The sequence below is a fragment of the Ziziphus jujuba genome, chromosome 5 (genome assembly GCF_031755915.1).
Source record: "Ziziphus jujuba cultivar Dongzao chromosome 5, ASM3175591v1".
Taxonomy (NCBI): Eukaryota; Viridiplantae; Streptophyta; class Magnoliopsida; order Rosales; family Rhamnaceae; genus Ziziphus; species Ziziphus jujuba.
The window spans coordinates 31423238-31447970 of NC_083383.1; the positions used below are offsets into that span (position 1 = coordinate 31423238).

General features: G+C 31.6%; 2 protein-coding genes and 1 long non-coding RNA gene across 14 annotated transcripts; all 3 read right to left on the reverse strand.

Annotated features, from left to right (window-relative positions):
• Positions 1–1097: 1097 nt before the first annotated feature.
• On the reverse strand, positions 1098–5558 carry LOC132799271 (uncharacterized). 12 transcript variants are annotated; one of them, XM_060817504.1, is made up of 9 exons: positions 4994–5465; positions 4660–4741; positions 4305–4384; positions 3774–3876; positions 3502–3658; positions 3195–3323; positions 2688–2773; positions 2104–2144; positions 1098–1547 (listed from the first exon to the last, which is right to left on the reverse strand). In XM_060817504.1, exons 1-9 carry the CDS (start codon positions 5100–5102, stop codon positions 1540–1542), a joined length of 795 nt encoding a protein of 264 aa, XP_060673487.1. In that variant the 5' UTR covers positions 5103–5465; the 3' UTR covers positions 1098–1539. The 12 variants fall into 12 exon arrangements, 1 of the variants encoding a protein (XP_060673487.1); XR_009639069.1 differs by having other exon boundaries at positions 2104–2148; positions 3412–3658; positions 3778–3890; positions 4660–5558; XR_009639064.1 differs by having other exon boundaries at positions 2104–2148; positions 3041–3323; positions 3412–3658; positions 3778–3890; positions 4660–5549.
• A 2066-nt stretch (positions 5559–7624) lies between these two features.
• Positions 7625–10543, reverse strand: LOC132803700 (uncharacterized). Its single transcript, XR_009638921.1, has 2 exons — positions 10091–10543; positions 7625–9586 (listed from the first exon to the last, which is right to left on the reverse strand). It is a non-coding gene; the product is annotated as an uncharacterized LOC132803700 (long non-coding RNA).
• Positions 10544–16082: 5539 nt separating this feature from the next.
• Positions 16083–23489, reverse strand: LOC107431457 (uncharacterized). The gene is made up of 4 exons (XM_048476404.2): positions 23280–23489; positions 21858–22520; positions 19732–19924; positions 16083–16534 (listed from the first exon to the last, which is right to left on the reverse strand). Exons 2-3 carry the CDS (start codon positions 22492–22494, stop codon positions 19878–19880), a joined length of 684 nt encoding a protein of 227 aa, XP_048332361.2. The 5' UTR covers positions 22495–22520; positions 23280–23489; the 3' UTR covers positions 16083–16534; positions 19732–19877.
• Positions 23490–24733: the final 1244 nt, after the last annotated feature.

A 24733-nucleotide genomic window follows, 5' to 3' on the forward strand; every position in this document is an offset into this window, starting at 1 on the left:
TCTTAGTCCAAGGATTAGTATTGTCCTTTGGTCTAGGTAACACATGGCACCTTAATATTTTAAACAAGTTTGCAGAGACAAATTATTGAGAAATGACAACTTATCATGCTCAATAAGACTATTAATATCGCGCACTTATATATATATATATATATATATATATATATATATATATATATATATATATTTTTTTTCATTTTTATATTGCCTTTTTATGGTAAGCATAATGTCCATTGTATAACCAAAACAAACATTCTGGATATTAATTAACACTGAACACCTAAATTCGTATTTTATGCATGTTAAAGCGAAAAATTGCTAATTTGTAAAACTATTCAAAACAATACACAATACCATATCTTAATAATTTTTCTTATAAAAAGAACTTAAAAAGTCTACAAATTGTATATTAATAAAAAATAATAAAAAATATGGCCAAAAAACAATAATAAAAAAGAATCCTAGGTGGACAAAAAACATTCTAACTATGGTATCTATGTTGTCTATATTTGTCCAAAATAATCCTCATCAATCATCAAAAGGCATAAAGCCTATGTGTCAGGTCAACCACCTACTGCACCACCGCATAAACAAGCAAGGTAACCACTAAAATTATCCAAAATAACGATATCAATAATGTACGTATGCTTCCCCACTTTCCATCAACGTCACATGTGTTGAGCGGTTCGAAGTCAAATCTCGTTGTTCGATTCAATGGAAACACTACGTCCAATATTTCACAATCCACATGCATATTACTTTTAGACTTCAACCACTTTCCTTTTTTCATCCTCACAAAAGTCATCCACTCAAAGGAGAGATATGTAGTTCCTTCAGTATTAAACTCATTCAAGCTATCCACTTCAGTTGACACATTGTCCATTCGAACCACCACTGTAATATTTCTATTTCCTTGCTGCTCAAATGGTGGGAGACTGAATGTATCGATCAACTTTTTATCTGAATATACTGGTTTGTAATAATATTTTGTTTTGTAATAATAACTCGTCTCACTTTTTTTAAAATGGTAGGCTAAGACTTTGACATTGTCATAAACCATTGTCACAAAAAACCAATTAATAAGTAAGAAATATAAAAACACACCAAAAAGTACATCTTATTGGAAGGGAAATAAATATTTCACAAACTAAATAGAAATGAATACTATATTTCTTTGTTAAATTGAAGAGTTCCGGACCTTTTTTTACCAATTCTACCTGCTGCATTGCTATTTCGTTAAAGCCTCCATGAAAAAAAAGCCATTTCATGATTTACTCTACAAGTAAATACATCCAGACCCAAGGGCATTTGTGCATAACCACATAGTAGGGTCCCCTTCACCCAAAATTTCATGTCCAAAGTCTACCTGGAAATGTAATAGATTTGCCCATAGCTAACACTAATAATCAGTCTGCAGTTTGCTCAGCTTTCCTAACAAAATGAACAAGGAATTCTATATTACCCTCCGCACCCTTGAGATGAGACTCTATCCATCCTTTGCAGCAGAATCCAAAATTCTCTACGCCCTTCACAATCTTTTCAAGAACCTGCACAATAGAATCCTATCATTATCATAAATTTATTTCATCCAATTTGCAAGCGAAAAAAATTAAAAGTGGAAACATGAAGGTGCAAATTAATAAAGTGTTTGCTTGATGCTCAAATTAGTTTTAATTGAAAAACTAAAACTCATAGGCATCCATGAGTCATTTTATGCAAACATAAGCATGTTTAGATGGAGAAAAAATGGAGTCAATTTGCTTGTTTAGTCCTATTAAATGCCTTATTTGAGGAAATATGAGGCGAGTAAATCATATTTGCAACCAAAGTACCTGAAATTTCCTACTGAGCATTAGTAAAGTAACAAATTACAAAAAAAAAAATTTAATTTAGCTTCGATAATCATGTCGCAATATTGCGAAGCAGTTTAACCCAATCAGGTAAAACAGTTAAAGGCTTCATACACTCTTTCAATGTGGGTAAACAACAGTATTTGTGGATGACAAGCCCTAAAAAAGATGCATAAAATCATTGTTTCCTCACAGGTATTGTGCTGAATGAATGATTATAAAATAACAATTAAAAATAGAAGTAAGTACATACATCTTGGTGAACCAGTGGATCTCTTACAATCCCACCACCACCTACCTACAACAAAAATGGAACGCTAAATTTATGCATAAATGCTCTTGTACGTAATGAAGTATGGTGACCTTTCACTTATTTCTAAAATATGACCATGCATACAGAAGAACCCATTATAGACAAAAGTAATATATCATTTAAATCTTTTGTACCTTAAAAAAGTAATACAAGTTATTGCAAAAAGTTGAGATCGAAGAAACTTCAAGATAGAGACCAATTAAGATCTCACTAACCTTTATGAAAGTATCACATCTAGTAAGGATTCCTTATACCAGAATTGCATAAGCACATGCAAAGAATATTATAAGTCACTTGAAACATAAGAAAGTGACTGCTTATCCCACACATATGTAAAAGTTAAAGGGGATAGTAAGTGTAAAACTCATATTAGTGTTATCTTAATCCAAACAATAATAGAAGGGTAAGCTATACTAAGTTGCTATCTTTCTAACATTCCTCCTTCGTTGGAAAACAGTAGAAGGTTAAGGAACCCTCTATATTTCTCGAGAGAATTTGCTTAAATAAATTGTAAGCTTCTTAACTGTGATCTGCGAGCTTCAAATTGAGGTTTAACCAAAGTAATTAATGTTGCCTCATCCTTCATCACTTTTACTACAGCAGGCATGACCTGATTCAAAAATAAATAAAGAAATAAAGATCATAACAGACGAGAATGGTATGAAAGTTTGATCAGCGTTGCAAAAGCTTCAAATAGATAATAGCGACAATGATAAGTTTTCCAAATCTTTATGTCTCCTAACATTTTCTGTTTTTCTTAATCTTTCTTTGTGGTGCGAGGAGGGAGGGGGATAGTTCTATAACACCAAAAATGCGATCAAAGAAGTAAGAATGCTTCAAATATAAAGAATCTAAAGGAGGATTATATAATTCTAACCATAAAATTTCCTCTGAAGTCCCATGTTCAATCCTGGGCTAAGCAGAAAAACAAAATCCTTGCAATTTTTCAGAGACTTTGCAAAAATGAAGGGAGAAATTAAAATCTATAAAACAGATAGCAACAATAAAGTTACCATTTTTTGAAGGCTTACCAAAAGAATAGAGATGAATGAAAGGTCCAGAGTCACCAAATCAACTTTTTGAGGCAGTGCAGAAAGATATCCTAAATTTGTCCGTTCTATAACGCAGACACGTTCATCTCGTCGAATTTTGTCTGCCACCTAATGAAAGTATCATTCATAAGCAACAGAGAAGCACAAATAACAAGCAATGCAAAGTAGACCATGGAACTTCATCTGGTATGTTTACCTATCTGTGCATGTATAAAAGCAGCATCTACGCGGGAAAAGATGAAGTTTAAATGTGCACACAACCTAATTCAAGTAATAGGCGTTTTACCTGCGCATAACCTACGTCAACTCCATAAACAAATGATGCAACATATTGAAGCAAACAGTCAGTATATCCAACTGTGGAAAACCCTGAATCAAGAGCTGTATTTCCAGAAACATCAATGTCCAACTTTTCAATGGCAGCTTCTAACTTGTGTCCCGCTCTGAATGAATGAATGAACAGCATCAAAATATTAAAAGTACTAGTCTCATCAATATTAATGCAGAAATGAGACTTCACAGAGCAAAAGTTCATGGATTGTTATAGGAAGTAATCACATACATACATATTTTGGGATTTCAGCCAGCATCTCTACAACAGCTTTATCAGAGATAGGTGTTCCAGCATTGTTGACCAGCTTTCCATCCACAAATACTTTGCCTGCATTACTAGATCTGTAAGAGACAGAAAAATTAAATGCAGATGGAGGACTTTTTTAAGCCATGTACTTGGATGTGCTCTTTGTATCTGATGATAAACACCAATAACACGGCAGCTTGTATAACAAGCATCAAATGGTATTCATTTTACACCCTCTCAGAAGTGGGACCACCACCACAGGTAGCCGCATCACTGATACCTCATCACCAGTACTAACAAATAACATTTTTAAATCCATATCAATCAGAACATAGCCTTAGCTTATGAGAATGCTTAGTATTGTAAAAGATAAAATCCAAACACAAAAAACAAAATCAGAAAACAAAACAATCGAAGTCTAATGTTATGTATAGCTGAAAACTGTAGGCAACTCGACAATTATATGGTATTTTCCCTTCCACTGTTTGTTAATCAATCAAATAGCACACCTTGTAATATCAATGACTGCATTAATGTCCGGCTATATTGTTGAAACCTTTCCACGCATATCTCATCAAGCCTCCTTTTCCTGAAACTTTCAATAGTCAGACATAAACACAATTGAATCAAAGATAATACAAGCATAACATAAACACAACCCATTATCGATATTTCCAATTCAGTTTTCTATACTCATTTATACGCCTTACAGAAAATGCTCATCTCAGCTCAGGCTTTCAAAATAAAAGACTATCTGATGCATTTTCAACTAGAAACTAGGAATAGAATAGTTGAAAAAGTCACACCAATATTCAAGAAAATGTAGAACGATAAAAACTTCAACATAGGCCACAAAAACCTTACTTCTTGGATGCTTGTACTTTTGCCGACTTCACAACGGTAAAGCTTCGACAGGGACTACGCTTCTGGGCTCCAACCCATCTCACTGGAAACAGAAACATAACAAGAAATAATCAAACTGTTAGAGCAAAAAGCAAAATTTTTTGTGAAAGACATGAAATTAAGGAATAAGGGGTTCCAATTTTGAACCGCATTTGGCCAATTTCTATCCACAACTCCATCAATACCTGGAAACCCTGGAGCCCAACAGGTGTTTGTGAAAATTCCTAACCAAGTCTTTTTCAGAGTTACGTACGATAAACTATAAAACAGATAAAGAGAAGACAGAGATACACACCGGAAAGCTTATTAAAGTAGGAAAGAGAATAAGAAAAGTAAGTTGAGTTGGTAATGGAACTGCGCGAGATGATGATGTCGTCGGGAAGCTTCAGAAGCCGTAGAGCCATTGTTGGCCAGCAAACGACAACGATTATCTTCTCAGCCTCAGCTTTTCCCCATAGGCTGCGTTTCGGACAGCTGAGTAATTTATTTATTTTTCCTTCTTTTACGACACGATGTCGTTTCAAATGATAATTTTGTTGACAAAATATAATACCAACCTGCCCTCTTTTTGCAGAATGGAATGACAAATCAACTTATGGCTATGACATTCCTTAGTTTCGAAGTCCCCTTTATGGATAGCTATTTAAATTTAAGAGGGTAAAAATAAATCTATGAGAGCATCTTATGCTGGGCAAGTTCTTCATAGTGAGGAGGCCTAAAGCATATTAGTATTCAAAACATATTTGGGATCATTATAAGAATATAGACTTTAGTTTGTATGGTCACTGTAAAATCAAATCTCTTAGTCCAAGGATTAGCATTGTCCTTTGGTCTAGGTAACACATGGCACCTTAATATTTTAAACAAGTTTGCAGAGACAAATTATTGAGAAATGACAACTTATCATGCTCAATAAGACTATTAATATCGCGCACTTATATATATATATATATATATATTTTTTTTTTTTTCATTTTTATATTGCCTTTTTATGGTAAGCATAATGTCCATTGTATAACCAAAACAAACATTCTGGATATTAATTAACACTGAACACCTAAATTCGTATTTTATGCATGTTAAAGCGAAAAAATTGTTAATTTGTGAAACTATTCAAAACAATACACAATATCATATCTTAATAATTATTTTTATAAAAAGAACTTAAAAAGTCTACAAATTCTATATTAATAAATAATAATAAAAAATATGGCCAAAAAACAATAATAAAAAAGAATCCTAGGTGGATAAAAAACATTCTAACTATGGTATCTATGTTGTCTATATTTGTCCAAAATAATCCTCATTAATCATCAAAAGGCATAAAGCCTATGTGTCAGGTCAACCACCTACTGCACCACCGCATAAACACGCAAGGTAACCACTAAAATTATCCAAAATAACGATAACAATAATGTCTGTATGCTTCCCCACTTTCCATCAACGTCACATGTGTTGAGCGGTTCGAAGTCAAATCTCTTTGTTCGATTCAATGGAAACACTACGTCCAATATTTCACAATCCACATGCATATTACTTTTAGACTTCAACCACTTTCCTTTTTTCATCCTCACAAAAGTCATCCACTCAAAGGAGAGATGTGTAGTTCCTTCAGTATTAAACTCATTCAAGCTATCCACTTCAGTTGACACATTGTCCATTCGAACCACCGCTGTAATATTTGTATTTCCTTGCTGCTCAAATAGTGGGAGACTGAATGTATCGATCAACTTTTCATCTGAATATACTGGTTTGTAATAATATTTTGTTTTGTAATAATAACTCGTCTCACTTTTTTTAAAATGGTAGGCTAAGATTTTGACATTGTCATAAACCATGGTTCTCTGATTATTATTTTCCACCCAAAAATTCACCTCCAAATTGGCCATTACCTGAGTCTCGGAGGTGATGTTGACAACGGTGACCGACATTGACTTTATTGATACCGAAGGAAAGGAAGGAGTAAAATTCCCTAATACCACAATCACACCCATAATCCAGAATGGACTAAGAGCCACAATCATAATGCACGTCCAACGAAGAGAGCAACAAAGAGCCATTGGTATTGAGAGATTTTCCTCCACCTAAGAAAGAAGACGGTTTAATTATTAACAGGCTCAAATAGCCCCTCTTATTGGATTTATTCTTTAATAAAATTAAATCTAATTGTTTCATTGCGACAAGACAGAAAAATAAAATAATAAAAGATAAAAAGCGCACACAACCCTTGTAAGAAAAAAAAAAAAAAGGAAAAAAAAAAAAGAAAAGTTCTATCTTCTTCTATTTATTTATTTTTTTTTTTTTGATGCACGCAATGAGGGGGTAAAAAAAGAGAAAGAAAAACTAAAAAGGAAAAAAAAATTATCAGTGATTTCCACCATTGATTTCCGCACAAGAAAGAAATTAAAAAATAATTAAAAAAACATTTTTTTTCTTTTTTTTTCAAAAAAAAGGCAAAGTGGTTCTTACCTGGGGTTTAAATCTGCAGATCTTCAAAAATTATGATTTTTTCTGTCAATTGTTGTTTCTCATATTTTAAGAATTATTTTCTTATGGGTTATTTATAAAACAATATATTAAGACAAATCTAATTAGATTAGAATTCTAATCCTATTCTAATAAGTCTTGATTTTTATCCCTAAAGAATTTTAATTAATAAATTTAAAGTCAAAAATAAATACTTACTAATAAGGATCTAAAAATAAATTTTGGCATGGTTTAAAATAACTGAGCTTATTGAATTATATGAGGAGAGATGCTATTTGCACGATCAAAATATCCTTTCCCACTGCAAATTTATTTAAATTACTGAAGAAAAAAAAAATTACTTGACTGTTTTTTTTTTTTTAATTGTTTATTTTTTAATTTCAAATTGATTTTTTAGAGTCTTATGTTGGGCAGTTATCTTCTTCTAGGAGCAGCCATGTATAACAACGCTTAGTATTCATATAATCTGGAAAAAAACTGTATGTATATATATATATATATAGATAGAGAGAGAGAGAGTTTCATGGAGCATGACTATTTTCCGGTCCTGAGTTTTTATAACTGTAATACAAAAACTGAACTGGACGTAGAAACTTCTTCTAACCGTAATAACTGACAATTCGCATCAACTTATATAACGCAGGACCGAAGAAGTGAAGTTCATTGGGTGGAAGCAGCTAATGTGGGAACTGATGGAGTGAGCTGGCCTGAAACTGTAGTTCCTTAGAACTATCTATTGAAAATTCAATACTAATCTGCTTCAATGAAATTAAGGAAAGAATCAACACATAAATTTAAGAGGTTCAGTCCATAATTGACCTGCATCCTTGGTAAACTCAATCCAAGAAGCTCTTAGCACGATGAAATACTCTTTCCCATGGTAAAGATTTCCCTAAGCCCTTAGACCAAACCTAAACCCTTCTACACCCCTCTTTCTTACAAAGCACTCAGCCGCAATATTCCTAAACGGTACTTAGAGAAAAGAAAACTAAGAAGACCAATGGTGACTGATCGAGAAATAAAAGCTTCTGGTGCAGCATACCTTTAAACGCAGCCAAGCCCTCTAATTGATAAAACAGAATCTTGCTGAGTCAGCTTCAAAAGCATGGCTTCTCTTAAGGTTCTGTTTTTACCCTTTTGGTTGAATGGCATTGTTTGATGACTGAACTTAAGAACACAAGTCTGCCAACATGACGAAAGAATTCACATCACTTTTAATTGTATAAACAGAGAAATACAACGGAACACACAAACAAACAAATAGAGAACATACACACTTTAGTAATGGAAGGAGTGAAGCCAGAATGGCACAAAGCACTACAAATTTATGGTCACATTGAAAGCAGTCAATACTTTAATATTTGAAGCTAACACAGGAAACTTGATGATGATATAATGGAATCCAAGAAAGAGTAGACAGTTAAGAATGGAGATTTTTTTTTTTTTTTTTTTTTGATAAAACAGTTATCAATGGAGATTGAAATAAAAGTAAGAGATGCAAATTGATTTAGTTTCCAAAAGAGATTTATGTATATAAAGTTCCTGTAGAAACATGACATCTTTGCATGAAAGAGAGAAATCTATTATCATTCTTGGAACATGTTCTAGCGAACATGTATATTTCATTCTCCAAGTTGTCGATCTAACTAGAAAAACTCAAAGATTTTAAAATACCAAAGGGCTAAAAAAAAAATAAATAAATAAATAAAAGTTAAAAGTATATGTGTACTTTTGAAAACAATAAATTTTGGAATATTCTAAAGTAAAAGGAAATGATTTTCTTAATATAAAAAGAATGAAGGAAAAATATGCCTGCTGCTTGATGGTTCTCTAGACAAGGATAAAAAGAATAGAAGGAAAGATATGCCTGCTGCTTGATATTTCTCTGGACAAGGCAAGAGTTGAAGAAACATGTTTTAGTACTAAATGCCAAAACTTTTGGAATATTCACCTTCTGTCCTGACATTTTTTGCTAAAGGTAAACCTTACAGTACTGTAATCAGCAGCTGAATCTTCAAGTAGCCCACTTCAAAGTCAGCTAGTCCACCTCCAAACATTAATCCAGTCGAATAAGACAATTCAAGAACAGATGTTAGTCATATATTGAATATATATATATATATATATAATATTAATATTTGCATCATAAAAATAGAAAAACATCTTGTATAACAGTCCAGAGATAGCATGAAAGGAAAGCATGATTAACTATATACTTGTGTAAATGCCTAATCTATCTATTAAAATGTTATAATGGGATTCAAGGACAACAAAACTGTGAACTCAAAATAGCACACCATGGCTAATCATTTCGATTAACTTTGTCAACAGCTTAGTCCAACCTTTATAACCTGCTTCTCAGTCATGCTACGTTGTTCTCTGTGGCGGTCCTTCCAATTTCCTACAAACAGATACTTGCAACCAAGCAGTCAAAGATGCCAATGATTACTGCTACATATTTCTTGCATTAATGTAGTACTCGCATTCTTACTTCTTTTAAAACTATTTCAGGTGGAAAAAATAAGAAAAGAAAGAAAAAGAAAATCCACTCTTTTTATACCTAGCCTAACTTTTAAAAAATTTTTTTTTTCCCCTTTTGACTAAAAAACATGGCCTTAGGAAACCCAAAATAAACATTTGCAGCAGAAAATATGTGTGTATGTGCCCGCCACATACATATACTGTTAAAATGAGTTTTATTTAAGTTTATTCAGAACAAATGGAAATACTTAATTTGCTTAATAGCTTGATAAAAAGGTAATACGTTGTTGTCTATCTAATGAAGTGAAAGCTTCTATTGCCTGTAATCTCAAATAGTGTCTCTCTGAAATCTTTTATGGTGTGAGTAATGACCCATCTTTATCCTAAAAGCAAATTGATTTGAACTTGAGAAGAAAATGCTTACCTACTTTACACCATCTATGCCAGAAAGCTTAAGTGTGAAACTCTTCCAACAAGTTATATGACATCCTGAAGCTTCTCAAGCCAATCTCTAACTTGAACTTTTGTGTTTGCTTATCCTCTGCATCAAGAACAAGTGGAGCTTTCATGGCACATATGGTTTTGTGTCTTCTATCTTCCAGGCAATCCAATCTCTTTTGAGTGTTGCAGAGCTCAACTGCCCAAGAATTGGGACACATACTTTTTTTTAAAGGATAAATTACTTGCACTATTGCTTATTCCATGATTGCTCTCTGGGATGGATTATGTATAAGCATCTACACAATCCGCAAACCTGGCATTAAGGAAAATAAATAAGCTAATAGCTTAGCTTAGTAGGAAATTTAATAGATTAATCTAAACACGAGCTATAGACCATTTTATTTGATGACGCAGAGCATATAGAGGAAACAGGGGAGCATATGACCAAATTGGCATTGCCCTAAGAAAGGGGCAAACAGGGGAGGTTGATATAATCTTGTACTATATATTGTTCGTGACAATTATAATATGTGAGCAGCAGGATTTATTTTCAAACAAAATGGGATTTAAGACTAATTTTAAAGCATGTAAATGATCAAAATTGCCAGTGAGATTTAAAATTGATGTAATTCCACTTCGGTCTATGAAAACTTATGAAAGGAGGGGAAAATCAAATTTAAAGCCCAAACTTTGATTTAGGATTTAGGGTGAAAATGGGCCTATTTGAGACCTTTAAAGATCCAAGTACTTTTTGTTTCATTTAGTTTTCTATGTTAATTAGGTTTCTTTATTGTTTTAGTTTTCTTATATTTTTGGGTGATTTTATCATTAAGTTTTTTTTATTTAAATTATAATTTTTTATTATTTTAATTTGTTTATGTTGTTAGATGGTTTTGTCATAAATACTGATCCTTTTAATCCTATTAGATAGCTGATAATAATAAGATTAATTTTCTAAAAGTTTATTTTTTTGGATATGTATAATATAAATCAAAATTAGGTGTGATTATTGAAATCATACTAAAATCCTATCTTTTTTTTTTTTTTTTTTTTTCTTTTTTTTCCCCTTCTCTATCTGTCCTACGTCAATGCCTGTAGAACTATCAAGTAGTATAGCTTCACAATATCCGAACATGTGACATGTGGACAATGTTAAGCCAGTCCTGACTAGATGTTATCCTATAACTTTATTGAAAGATTGGGCAAGAGAAAATGTTAAAACTCCTTAAAGCACGTAACAAATGGCCTTCTGGCAATGAAGTCAAACTGGGGCAGTTTCAATTATGTCAAAAGATTGGAGTCATTAGAGGTTGCTGATGGCTTCTAGCAATGATAAATCATAGGAGATAGGAGTGATGTGAGGTTGCTGATAGCTTCTAGCAACGAAGACAAATTGGGGTTATTTGAAATCATAAGAGATTGAAGTGATGAGAGACTGCCGATGCTTGCATCTAGAAACAATGTCAAATCAGGACACTTGCCACTTTCAAGTGATTGGAGTGATGAAATTTTGCCAATAATTTCTGGCGACAAAGTCAAAGTGGGGCACTCCCAAATCTGAAGAGATTAGAATGATGAGAGGCAGGCCATAATTTTATGTGACAGATACTGTAGGTCATCAACAACTTTAATGCACATTTTCACCAATTTGAAGAGAGATCTGAATGATGGTGATGATGATGATGATACACTAGAATTACAACTAGCATATACTCGATCATGGTCTGTATTAATGACTTGGAACTAGTCTTTTCCAGGGATAAGAATTCAAGATATGGAAATAGTGGCATGGAAGTTAGTTTTGGACACCTGCCAATTCAAGTTTCTTTAGGGAAGGGAAGAATGGCGTGTCACAACTTGAACTACTAGTACTAGCAGCATTCTGATCATCATCAACATACTTAAGGGAATCCAAAAAATGAAGACGAAGTTTCCGCAGACAAGATGATATATGCACAGGTGGGAGAGCAACATTTTCTACATCCATGAATAAACAGTTCAACAAGATTAAAAAGGGACTTAACCCAACTTGCAAACCCCACTCACACGTACTATTTGACTGCCAATGATTTTAAATTAGGATGTGGTTGCAACAATTCAAACGAATAGTCATATTTTTCCTCAAAAATATGATCTCTTTTCCCAAACCCCAAATAATAATGTATTTTTAGTCTTCGTGGATGTTGCTTCTTTTCTGTAAATTTGGATTCGCTGATTTTTCAATATCAGGTTTCAAATTTACAATCCTTAAAACTCCTCTCAAGCTGTTAAGGTTGCGTAATTCCCTAACCTCACCAACACTGTTTTCTTTGGCCTCAACTCTTTGACGTAATGACCAACCACAAGAACCAATCTAATGTTTGAAGGCAAGTTAGTTCTCCAAGTCTACATGGTATATGACTCAAATGAAAATAAACATCCAATACAAGATGCCTAAGGCTGACCAGTTTATGCATATCTCTTGGCAAACTTGATAACTTCTTGCATCAATAAAGATTCAATGTTTGTAAATTCTGCAGTTTGGTGATAGAATTAGGCAGCTCTTGGACTTCACCAAGCCTTGGGAGATTGAGATATCTTAAATGTTTTAATTCACCCAAACTATTTGGTAGTTTCGTAATAGAAGAAAATTTTCTAAAATCTGATGCTCGTAACAGCTTAAATTCCAAACAAATTATCATACTTTTTTTCAATGCCAAATGATCATGCTTATCATTGCATGCAGAAAAGAAAAAAAAAGTCCTCAACTTATAATGATGTTTAAACAACGATGATAAACTGTTCAAATATATTATATCTTCAAATGATGAATCAAAAGATACATGGATAAGATTTTCACAAAAATTCATAGAATATTTTCTATTAAGACACTACCTGTACCAGACTCGGAAATTGCAAGATCATGCATGAGATTATGCATTTTGCACCTCTTGATATTACCCGTCATCTTCCTTCGTTTCTTGAAAAAACGACCTCCAAAGTAGATCCAAAAAAATCCAAAACCAATATCTTCTAAAAGTTGGTTTTGGTTTGCCTTCATAAAACCTTGTGCCATCCATAAATTTATCAACATTTGCACATCAAGCTCATGATTTTTTGGGATAAAAACTACGGTAAGAAAAGCAATATTTTAAATAAGAAGAAAGATTACTGTAACTTAGCTTGAGTATTTTAGCAAGCTCATTAACTTTGAAAAACAAACCACTAAGCTTTTGAGTTTTTAAAGTATGATATACTTCTTATTGATTTTGTGGCTAGAGGAACTTGTTTGCATTTTTCTACAATTTCCTTTCTTATGGCCACAAATCAGATATCTCAAAATCTTGCCTTTGCCCGGAAGTTTTATTTTATTTTATTTTATTTTATTTTATTTACACAAAGACCAAGACTTATCTTGGTCTAGACCCTTTAAGTGATATACTAGAGATGGGTAAGTTGTCTTATCAACTTTCTTAATATGGGCGGTTACTAAAACTCTGCTACCTTTTGCACCACCCAAGCTATTCAAGCTATCCCATTTTGTGGAATCCTCATTCCACACATCGTTCAGTACAAGAAAGTACTTTTTGCAATTATTTTTTTCCTAAGGTCTTTTTGCAGTTGATCTAGGGGTGCATTGGTTGGGGATTTAACAATATTCCTAACAATCAGTTTCATATCAAAGACATTTAAGACAAGCATTAACAAGTGGAGTTTATGTACATAAATCAACTACATTTTACTTGATATTTTGTGAGTTTTTGCAAGCTTTTTAATGGCTTATGTGGTTGTTTTGTGGGAAATATCAAGGCTCAAGAGATAGGAGTGAAAGTAGACACACATGGAAGGGTTTTGGATCGAAAAGAAAGTGATTCAAGCTTCAGCAGTTGGGGGTTTCAGCTTTGGATTCTTAAGGTCACAGCTCTGCAGCACCTCTAGTACTTTTTCCCCAAGAGATAGGACCGCAGCACTGGCTTTTCTGTTTAATTTCGTTTTTAGTCATTGTCCAGGGATGCGGCGCTAGTGTAGGAATTTTTGGCAACATTTGTAATTGAATTAGTAAATAAAAGCCAAACTTAGGAGGATTATAAATAGGGATCAATAAAATGTTAGAGAGAACTTTCAGACGGCTGGTGAGAGAATGTGCAAGGAGGCAGGCTATGAATGAGTTGGAATCCTAAGACGGAATTCTTAATAATATGTTATTAAGAAATACAAAGGAGAAATACGAAGGATAAAATTTGTTGAAGAAATACAAAGGAGAAGAGAGAAGCTGCTAATCGAACAAGTTCATCAATGCTAATCTGGGTAATACAGGAATCAAGAATGTTGATGATACAGGAATCAGGGATATTGAAGACCCGAGTGTTAATAGAGAACCACAGGTGAATAATGCTTCACAAATGGCGTTGAAGGATTATGCACTACCACCAACTGAAATTCAATTGGCAATAAGGAGACAGGCTGTTCAGGTAAACAATTTTGAATTGAAGCCAGTGACTTCGTAGGTGATTCAACCAATTCAATTTTACAATATGCCGATTGAAGATCCAAATGCTCATCTTGCAAATTTTCTAGAGGTATGTGATACAGTCATGTTTAATTGTGTACTAAAGATGCCATTCGCCTTAACCTATTCTCATTCTCTTTGAAGGATAAAGCAAAGAGTTGGTTTAATTCTTTATCTGCAAAATCAATCACTATCTGGGAGAATCTAGTTTAGAAGTTTCTTTCGAAATTCTTCCCATTGGCCGAAATTGCGAGAATGCGTATGGAGACTAATAACTTTACCCAATGTAAAGGCGAGACATTATTTGAAGCTTGGGAGTGATATAAAGATTTGTTGAGAAGATGCCTTCAACATGAGTTACCTAAATGGATGCAGGTTAAAAGTTTTTACAGTGGATTGACTACTATCACTGGAACTTTAGTAGATGCTTCTGCAGGTGGGACTTTTATGAAGAAAACTAAGGATGAAGCTTATGAGTTATTGGAGGACATAACAACCAACAATTGTCAACAATTGTCATGGCTTAGTGAGAGGAGCAAGTTAATGAACTCAACTGGGGTACATGAGATAGATGCTATAATTCCACTAACAACCAAATTTTTAATTTAGTTTTAATTTTTTTGAAACAAGTTAAAAAAAGAGAAAGAAAAGAAAAAAAAAAAAAAAAACCTTCTCTATTGGTATTTTGATAATTCAATTTTTTATAAAACTGTATATAATTATTTTTGCATTAAACAAAAAACTACTCAACATTTATATGTATATACTAGGTATGGCCACAATGCACATGGCGTAGTTTAAAATTTGAGTGTTCAATAGTTTTTAATTAATTTGGAAAAATTTTAATTAAAAAGTTTTGAAATTACACACACATATATATCCATAACTCTTCGGCCATAATGGGGACCAAGGGTTTCTAAAACCAAGAAAGCTACATATAAATTATCCCAGATCTAGCTACTTTATTCTTAAATTACTTTATTCTTAAATTCTTTTAGAAGGATCTAATCTTAAAGCAGAGTACTATACATTATTAACAAACATAAAAAAATTAATCATTTTATCCCAAACTAGATTAAGCCTAATATGGAAACCTCATAATATAATTAAGAAGCAAGAAGACTTTCAACTCCCAGATTAGCAGCAAATCTAGAAAAGCAACAAGCATTACCATTTCTAATTAGATCCTACTTCATTCTTTTAATTTTTTTTTTTTTTTTCATAGACCCACCAGCATTGAGTTGTCTTTAGCTATTTATTGAGGATAAATTAATTTTAAACCTAATTAAAACATAAACAATTTATTTTGATTCCAATCCATAATCATGAGATTAAATTATTTATGGATTTATATATTAACTATAAAAAACACAAAAAATAAAAAATAATAGGAGGAAATATAAGTACAATCTTAAAAACTTATAATTACTATTATACTTTCATCAACAAAAAACTGTCACAAATGAAACTATTTTAGCATCATTGATATCTTTCTAAGATAAATTGTAAGATTTAATAGAAATGTATTATGTTATACCTAAATCAATTTTCTATTACATCTTGCAATATACAAAGTAATAATATTAGCGTTGCTATCATAATTAGTCAAAAATGTGCTATGAGTTCATAAAACACTGATAGTAATCTATTTATGAACTGATAGTAAACTATCATGTCCACATTAACAAAAAGATGATTCCACAGTGACAAGCTAAGCATTGTCTGGCAACTGTTTCCTTCTTCCTTCATCAAAATCTAAATGAGGACTTTCAACATTCAACACTCTTGGATCTGTCTCACCTGCATTTTTGGAAGCCATCAGCTTCAGTTTCTTTGTTGCATTGTTTCTTGCAGCAGCTTTTGAAACCAAATTAGCTAGGACTTCCATCTTCATTGCTCTGTTATTCTATCTTAGCATTGTCAATATTTTAGACATATCTGATTTTGAAAAATGCAATATACATACATTAGAATATTAAATAAAAATCCATGTAATTTTACTTAAAGACATAATGTATCAAACATGTTTATACCTATCAATTCAGTCATATCCAATGAATTTCCACTTTATTTTTCAACAATTTTTAAAACGTCACTAACTTCAGCATTGTTTGAAGCATGTGTTTGTGTTAATGTGCTGATTTCATTTGAAATAGTATCACAAACAAAAAGAACGGTGTATTTCCCTCATGTAGTATCATGATATTCATATTTAGATGCTTTAAATTAAACCATAAACTTATAATTGCTAGATAGTATGGCAATTTTTTTAATATCTTTAACAATATACTAAAAAAAAGATTCACAATTAGTAATCACATAAGTGTTTACACGATTTATATATGTTTTTTCAAATAACAAGTTAAAATTGACAACTTGTTTTCTCAAACAGACATGAAAAGAATTGTATTACCCCATCAGAGTTTTTCTTAGCTTTCCTGCTCTAACCATTTTGCTATATTATATTTTAGAAAAACATAAGATGAAGTCATTATCTCAATCAAATAAATCAAATTATAAATGATAAAATCATAGATATATAATATGCAATCTTAGTTAAAATCAAACAAAGGAAAATAAAATTGGTAAATATGAAATAAACATAATACTAAATCATTTAATATAATCAGTTAACCATATATCTTTATAGTTGAGGATACTCCTCTGCAGAACATCATCTTCTATTTTAACTTTGTGTTGGCATTTACATTATGATTTTAAAATTGCATACCCAACTAATTAAGCTCTATAAATATGGTATGTGTGTATCCAAAATCCTTTACACATTGAATCCTATTTTTAGGAATAGAAAATTCAAGGCTAAAAAACAAAAAAAGGAAAAACAAAAATGGATAGAAAAGTAAGATAACAACATATAAATAACAAAAAGCAATTTGTTTAGTTATGTAAGTTTAGTATTTAGTTGTGTAAATTTAGTATTTCCTATAGTAATTTTTAATTTTATTTACTTTATAGTGTTTAGTTATGTAAGTTTAATAACTATACATGCAATACAAACGAAAAATTTTAGTAACTATGTAGACATAAAACCTCTATAAAATCTAAATTCATGTTTTGCATGGTAGAATAATATAGTAGAAAAAATAAGCTTCTTGATATCTTAAACTTATCCTCAAATCTTTTCCAATTATATCCAAAAAAAGTGAAAGTGATTTTTTTTCCTAATTTCTTTATTTATATCTATTTGAATCAACCTCCAAGTAGTAATTGATTTGTCGGAAAAAATAAATAAATAAATATAAAAGTACCTTGTCAACCATGACCGATGACTAAAGAGATATCTATGGCTAACTGAAGTTCTAATACTTAAAACTCTACCATGCAAGTCGTTATAGTGATTACAGTTAAAAACTCTAATATTTAAGAACTCTAACTAAAGCTTTAATATCCAACAAAATTTAGAAATAAAAAATAGTTAATAAATATATAACTGTTTTACAGGTATTTTAATGTAAACATAAAAAGGTTTTTTATATATACAATCTGTGGTATTGGATGAAAGACTTAAGTATAAATCATATGTATGTGCACACAAAAGCAACGAAAAATGCAAAAATCCATGCACAATGAAATTTTAAGAACTCACAAAAAATCGAGCCGTGAGAAGAAATTAAGTTAAAAGTTATCACATATGACAAAGAAATGAAAGAATTTGAAATTACTAATTTTGAAGTGAATAACACAATCTTCTGGCTCTTTGTAGTCACTAATAAAGAGAGCATATGGGGAGAAAACTGAAAACAGAAGAAACAAAAAAAATAAAAATAAAGCCAACAGCAATTATACACTAAACACAAGGAAATAAATTTTTTAACTTTAAAATATTATAAAGCAAAATCCTTTTTGAAATACAATAATAAAAATTTTGGGTAAAGTACACCAACTCCATACTCACCATAGTGCAAGTAATTATAACCACAGTGCAAACCATATCATAAATCCTTACATTCGTACGACAAAATAAAAAAATAAACATAAAATGTGGATCTCCCAAATATGACAATTATTAAAAATCAAATATCTATCCAACATTCAAAGGACCTTATAAAAAGCTAATGCAAAGCAATAGTTGGATTACGTTTAGCCTCCCAAATATGACAATTGTTAAAAATCAAATATCTATCCAACGTTCAAAGGACCTTATAAAAAGCTAATGCAAAGCAATAATTGGATTACGTTTAGCCCATTATTTATTAAAAGCAAAGCTCAGCCCATTCAATAGAAATTTATTCCAAAATATATGATTAAATATTCGGTAAAAATATTTAAATTTTTTAAATTTACTTTGAAATTCGATCTATATAGATTTATATATTGTAGGCATGTATTTGTATACACATGAAAACATAAATTATTTCTTAGTTTTACGTTTATTTTTTTATTGGATCAAATCAATATCATATATAATATATTTATATACTGGTATATTTGATAAAATATTTAACAAAAATATTTTATTTTTTTAATTTATTTGAAATTTGATTTACATCTATACATGTTTTCATAACACATTTCTTAATAGGATATTGTATACTTGTAGTTTTTCTTTTTTCTTTTTTCTCAAAAGCTCTTTAGACGTTTATTTATTTTTTTTTTTTATTGGATTAAATCAATAAAAGACAAATGAAATGAAAAGGTAAACCTCCAAGAATTTTAAGAGAAGTGATTAAAACAATTGTATCTTTGTTGTTTACTTTTATTCAATAAAAAAGGAATACTTTTACTGAAGCATCTGGGTCTGCTATTATGAGAAAAAGAGAGTTGAAAATTGCAATCCATTGAAGGAAGCTCATGTAAAAGTGTTTCCTTTAAGTAAAAGATTAAGGAAATTCGTTCTTTAAAAAGAAGTGAGGGGCAAAAAAGAAAAGAAAAGAAAGAAAGAAAGCTTTTGATTCGTAGTTAGAAATAAAACTAAACTTAAAATTTCTGCAATTATTTAATGTGAAACCTGGGGATTTTCAGCAAACATGGTAGGAAGCCACCAAAATCTTCTTTTTATTTTTTTTTGGTGGATCAGATCATTTAAAGCATGCTTTCAGGCACAAATAAGAAAAATCAGTAGCTTTTTTAATATTAGTAAAAGGGGGAAAAAAAAGAAAAAAAAAAAGTGGTACCTGGAGCTGGAGTAATCGAAGGGCTTCCCGGTAGCAGAAAGGATGATGAGCGCAACGTCAACATCGCACAAAACCGAAAGCTCTTCAGCTTTTTTGAACAGCCCTCGTTTTCTCTTTGAGAAGGTCACCACCTCGCCGTCACGTTATCAATCTTCTTGATCCTGATCTTCTCCTTTGCCATTTTTCTCTTCCCCTAAAATTAAAACCAAGCATTTTACACACAGGAAGAATAAATAAAGAAAGAAAGAAAAAATAAAATAAAATAAAATATATACTCACCAGATAACCTAGACGAGTATATAAACGTGATAAAAATGCTTGGTTTAACCTACCAAAAACGTCTGGGTTTATCACGTTAAGACTTCAAAGCCATTTTATCATAACTACCAAAAATATTTAAAAAAAAAAAAAAAAAAAACAAATCCAGAAGCTACAGATTTTGAAAAGATGTCCAAGTCTCTGTATAATTCTGGTTCCCATATTCTCTTACTTTTTAAGGATTTTATGGAATCACTATTTATTCTTCCTCATTGCTCTTTCAGAAACCAGACCTTTTTATATTTGTTATAGATGATAGTGTTTCAGTTAGAGCTATAATCATTACCAAAATGGATGGCCATACGAAGGGAGGTGGTGCTTTTAGTGCTTGAGTTTTATTGCAATATTTGCTACCTAAAATTGAAAAATGTAATTTTAATGGTGGTTGCTACAAACACTAAAGTGTCCTTTTAGTTAAATCGGGTGAAGTGCTTAACACCCTAGCATTAAGGGATTAAAAGTGCCAATAACCCTACTTGTTATATAGAAAGCAACCTTAAGTCCCGGAACATTTTTGAAATTATTTTACAACTAAGCTATTAATTTACAAATCAAAGAATAAATAAATTCCAATCAATGTAGAATTTTATGGAAATATATCGCAATTTTGATCTCCTTAGGCAAACATCAATATGCAATAAAATGAGTATGTTAAGACTCCAAAGTAAATGAATTTAAACTTCGATTGAGAACTAGAAGTTCTAGATTTTTTCTACATGTCAATATCTCTCTATCAGTTTCACAATAACAAAACTAAAGTGGAGCAGGATACTAATAGTATCTTACCCTAAACATGCTTTGAGACACAAAAAGAGAAGAAAAAAAATCTAAGAATTTGACCTCTTGTAATAGTCAGAAGGTGAATAACATGAAAAAAATATATATCTTTTACGCATAACCAACTTTGTGCAACACTTTCATCCTCTTAAGGCAAAAATTAAAATCAATATGCAATACAGCGAGTATGCTAAGACTTTCGAGCAAATGAAGTTAAGCATTAATCGAGAACTGAAAATCTAGATTTTTTTGCAAGTCAATATTTCTCTATCAGTTTCACAACAACACTAAAGTGGATAGGGATGATACAAGAGTATTAACCCTAACCATGCTTTAAGACACAAAAGAGAAGAAGAAATCTAATTAAAGAATTTGACCTCTTGTAACGGTCAGAAGGTCAATGAAACAAAACAATATATATATATATATATAAATTACAAGTAAACTACATTTCGCAACACTTTTGAATACTCTACAGCAATGAGAAACCTCTAATTTTTGCTTTTGGTAACGGTCAGAAGGTCAATGAAACAAAACAATATATATATATATATATAAATTACAAGTAAACTACATTTTGCAACACTTTTGAATACTCTACAGCAATGAGAAACCTCTAATTTTTGCTTTTGGTACATAAGACTTTAAGCAAACAACCATTAAACAAGAAGATAAATAAAGGCTAGCCAAGACAGGTACATAAACTAATGACACCAACTATAAACATTTAACCTACACAACTAAAATTCATAACATTCCATAAGATTATGCAATATTAAGTAAAATCATAAATGAACAACTAATTATGTAATATTACATATCTTACAATGACTATACATTTCTCAAATTTTAAAAAAGTCTTCAACATGCTAAACTACAATTTTTTTTTTTTTTTTAAAAGAAAGAAGTTAAATAGAAAGGAAAAAGATTAATACTAATCCTCAAATATCAAACCCACTGAACTTAGGAACACAGGAGTGGCCACAAGAAGAATGCTACTACCATGCCACACATAACTATCCAATACACACCTGATATGCATCCACCTAAGATTCTCCACCCTCCACCAGCCTGGCATGCATTGTTTTGCTGTCGAAAATCAAATCTTTGTGTTTGATTCCACGGAAACACAACCTCCAATATTTCACACACCACATTCATATCACTTATAGGCTTCAACCATTTTCCCTCTTTCATCCTTACAGAAGTCATCCACTCAAAGAAGAGATGCATAGTCCCCTGTCTCCCATTAATATGACAGTCGCACTTGTCCACTTCCACAGACACATTGTCCAGTCGAACCTGCACGGTCTGATAATATTCTCCTTGTTGCTCAAATGGTGGGAGAATGAGTGTGTCGATTGGCCTCAAATTATTAATCATAGCTATTTGGTAAGCTATGATGTTGACATTGTCATAACTATTGTTGTTATAAATATTATTGTTTTTTACAACAAAATTCACCTCTAAATTGGCGGTTAGCTGAGTGTTAGAGTTGATGTTGATCACGGTGATCGACACAGAATCTACTGATATGGAAGGTAAATTAGCGTTGTAAGCCAATAACGTCAAAATCCCAACTATAAACCAAACTGGGCTGAAAACCACAATGAGAACAACAGAGGTACCACCTAAGTAGCGAATTAATGTCTGCAGCATGAATCGCATTGGTAGTGACTGATTTTTCCCCTTGCCTAAGAAATGAAGACAGGTCGACTCATAAGTTTTTTACCCAACATTTAAACTTATATATTAATTAATACACAAAGACTTAAAAATAAGAAATCATATAAAATAAATAAAATTGTTGAGATCACAGAGGAGGGAGTGTTCTTAATGTGCCTCTTGATTAGAAAATAAAATAAAAATTGTTGAGATCGGAGAGGAGGGAATATGCTATATGTGCATCTACCTAATAATATATTATGAAAGCAAAATGTGGCAATGCTATTCTTTTTCGGTGATTTAAAAAAAAAAAAAGAAAAAAAGAAAAATCTAAACACTACATCTAAAAGCAAACCCTCTACAACAGTTTCGAACCAATCAAGCTACATGCCCTTTAGTAGACCGTGAGAGGGTCTGTCGTCCTCATTATAGTCCTCCAAAAAGCAGTTGGAATACATCGTCTCTTTTCACCTTAGTAGTCCAGAATATAGTACCTTAAAGACTACTCCCATAATTTATTTGATATACCAGCCACGCCAAAGCCAGCTCGACTGAGCCAGAGGATTCGCCTCTGCCTCAGAAAGTCGAACAACGGATTGAACAATGCAGAACAAATGGGAAGGGAAGCCGGATATAGTAGAAATTGACTTGAACAAAAGAACTGAAACCGGTACCAGAAACCAAAGAAGAGAAGGAATTCAAAATGGAACGAAAACCTAATTCCTAATTCCATCCCCTCCCCTAATTTGAAATTATATATAAAAAAAAAAAAAAAAAAGTAGACGTACTCTTTTTCTTGAGGAGCTGTGAGCAGATGACCCGCGCTCTGGACGACGGCGGCGGCAGAGCAAGGAAAAGACACACGAAAGAGAAGAGAGAGACAGCGCTGTCGCCGAAGAAGTCTCTCTGTGACAGGGGAGTGGCCGCGTGTGTGCAAACTGGATGTTTCCCGTGAGTGTGTTTTAGTTCGGTTAGCTTTGTCCTTTTCAGTTCGGAAGTACGGTCCACGTGAAGGGCACATGAGCTTCCAAATAATAGTGAAATTTATTTATTATTATTTAGTTACTTTTAGTTCGGTTAGCTTTGTCCTTTTCAATTCGAAAGTACGGTCCACGTGAATGGCACGTGAGCTTCTAAATAATGGTGAAATTTATTTATTATTATTTAGTTACTTTTATTTTTTTTGGCAAATAATTCTGCATTAAAGCACAATAGTAAGGGTGTCAATAACTTGAAATGAGCCAAATATTATGATTCTTATGCTCGAGTTGCATAGTTTTACAAGTGATCAAATTTGGCTCGAACTTATTAAATTTTAAAATTTGTTATTCAATATTTGCTCTGCTTGTTTGTAGAAGCTTGAGTTTAATTTGATTAAACTCAGATTTAAAATAAAAGTTTTGAAAAATATGAACATCTAATTTATTAATTTTTTATTATTAAAAGTTACATTCCGTTTGTTTTGTTATATTTATTTTATAAAATTAATATTTATATTATTATATATAACAAGTATTTTATATTGTTAAATTAATATTATTTGTACTCTACATGATTAAACTAATAATTTAATATGTAAATATAAATTTGAGCCGTTCAAGAGAACTTATACTTATAACTTAATTATTGAATTAATATTAACGCAATAAAGAAACCAAGCTTGCTCTCCTGCAGTTCTGCAAAAAAGAAAATATGTACCATAACATAGATTGAATGGTAAAATCCACACGCTAAACATAGTCCGATTTCTTGTTAAATTTTTCTAAACTATGCATGGAAATCACTAAAAAATTATTGCAAGATTTGAAAATTTTAAAAATAAAAATAAAAATAAAAAATAAAAATGAAAACACTTAGGCAACAAGAGTTTTATAGCAGTTGAAAACTACCTAAGCAATTAAAAAATTATACATATAATGGTATGATCCAATATTTTAGGTACATTAGAATTATTAAGTACCTATATAAAAGCTAATTATTTAGTCTAATGATAAATATATATAAGATAAAAGAATACGCAACAAAAAAGATTGAAATTTGGTGAAGAAGTTACTGACAAGGTTCAAAATCTTTATTGGCCTTTTTAGTTCTTGAGCAATGACCTCACCATCCTGAATGCAAAACCAGTATGTAAATATATGCATGTCATATAGTTTACAATACATTGTCATGCATACAATATCCTATTAACACATTTGCACTGATCTGTAAATCAAAATTCACTGTTAGAAATATTGATATC

Bases quoted from the DNA above. Each gene is read 5' to 3' on its own strand.
- LOC132799271 (XM_060817504.1), bottom strand. From the start codon at position 5,102: ATGGCTCTACGGCTTCTGAAGCTTCCCGACGACATCATCATCTCGCGC. The intron at 4,742-4,993 runs GTGTGTATCTCT...TTCTGTTTCCAG, and splicing joins CTACTTTAATAAGCTTTCCG to TGAGATGGGTTGGAGCCCAG. The intron at 3,877-4,304 runs GTGTGCTATTTG...CTAGTAATGCAG, and splicing joins GCAGTCATTGATATTACAAG to GCAAAGTATTTGTGGATGGA.
- LOC107431457 (XM_048476404.2), bottom strand. From the start codon at position 22,494: ATGCGATTCATGCTGCAGACATTAATTCGCTACTTAGGTGGTACCTCT. The intron at 19,925-21,857 runs GTGTGTATTGGA...TTTTAATTTTAG, and splicing joins CTTAGGTGGATGCATATCAG to GGGAAGAGAAAAATGGCAAA.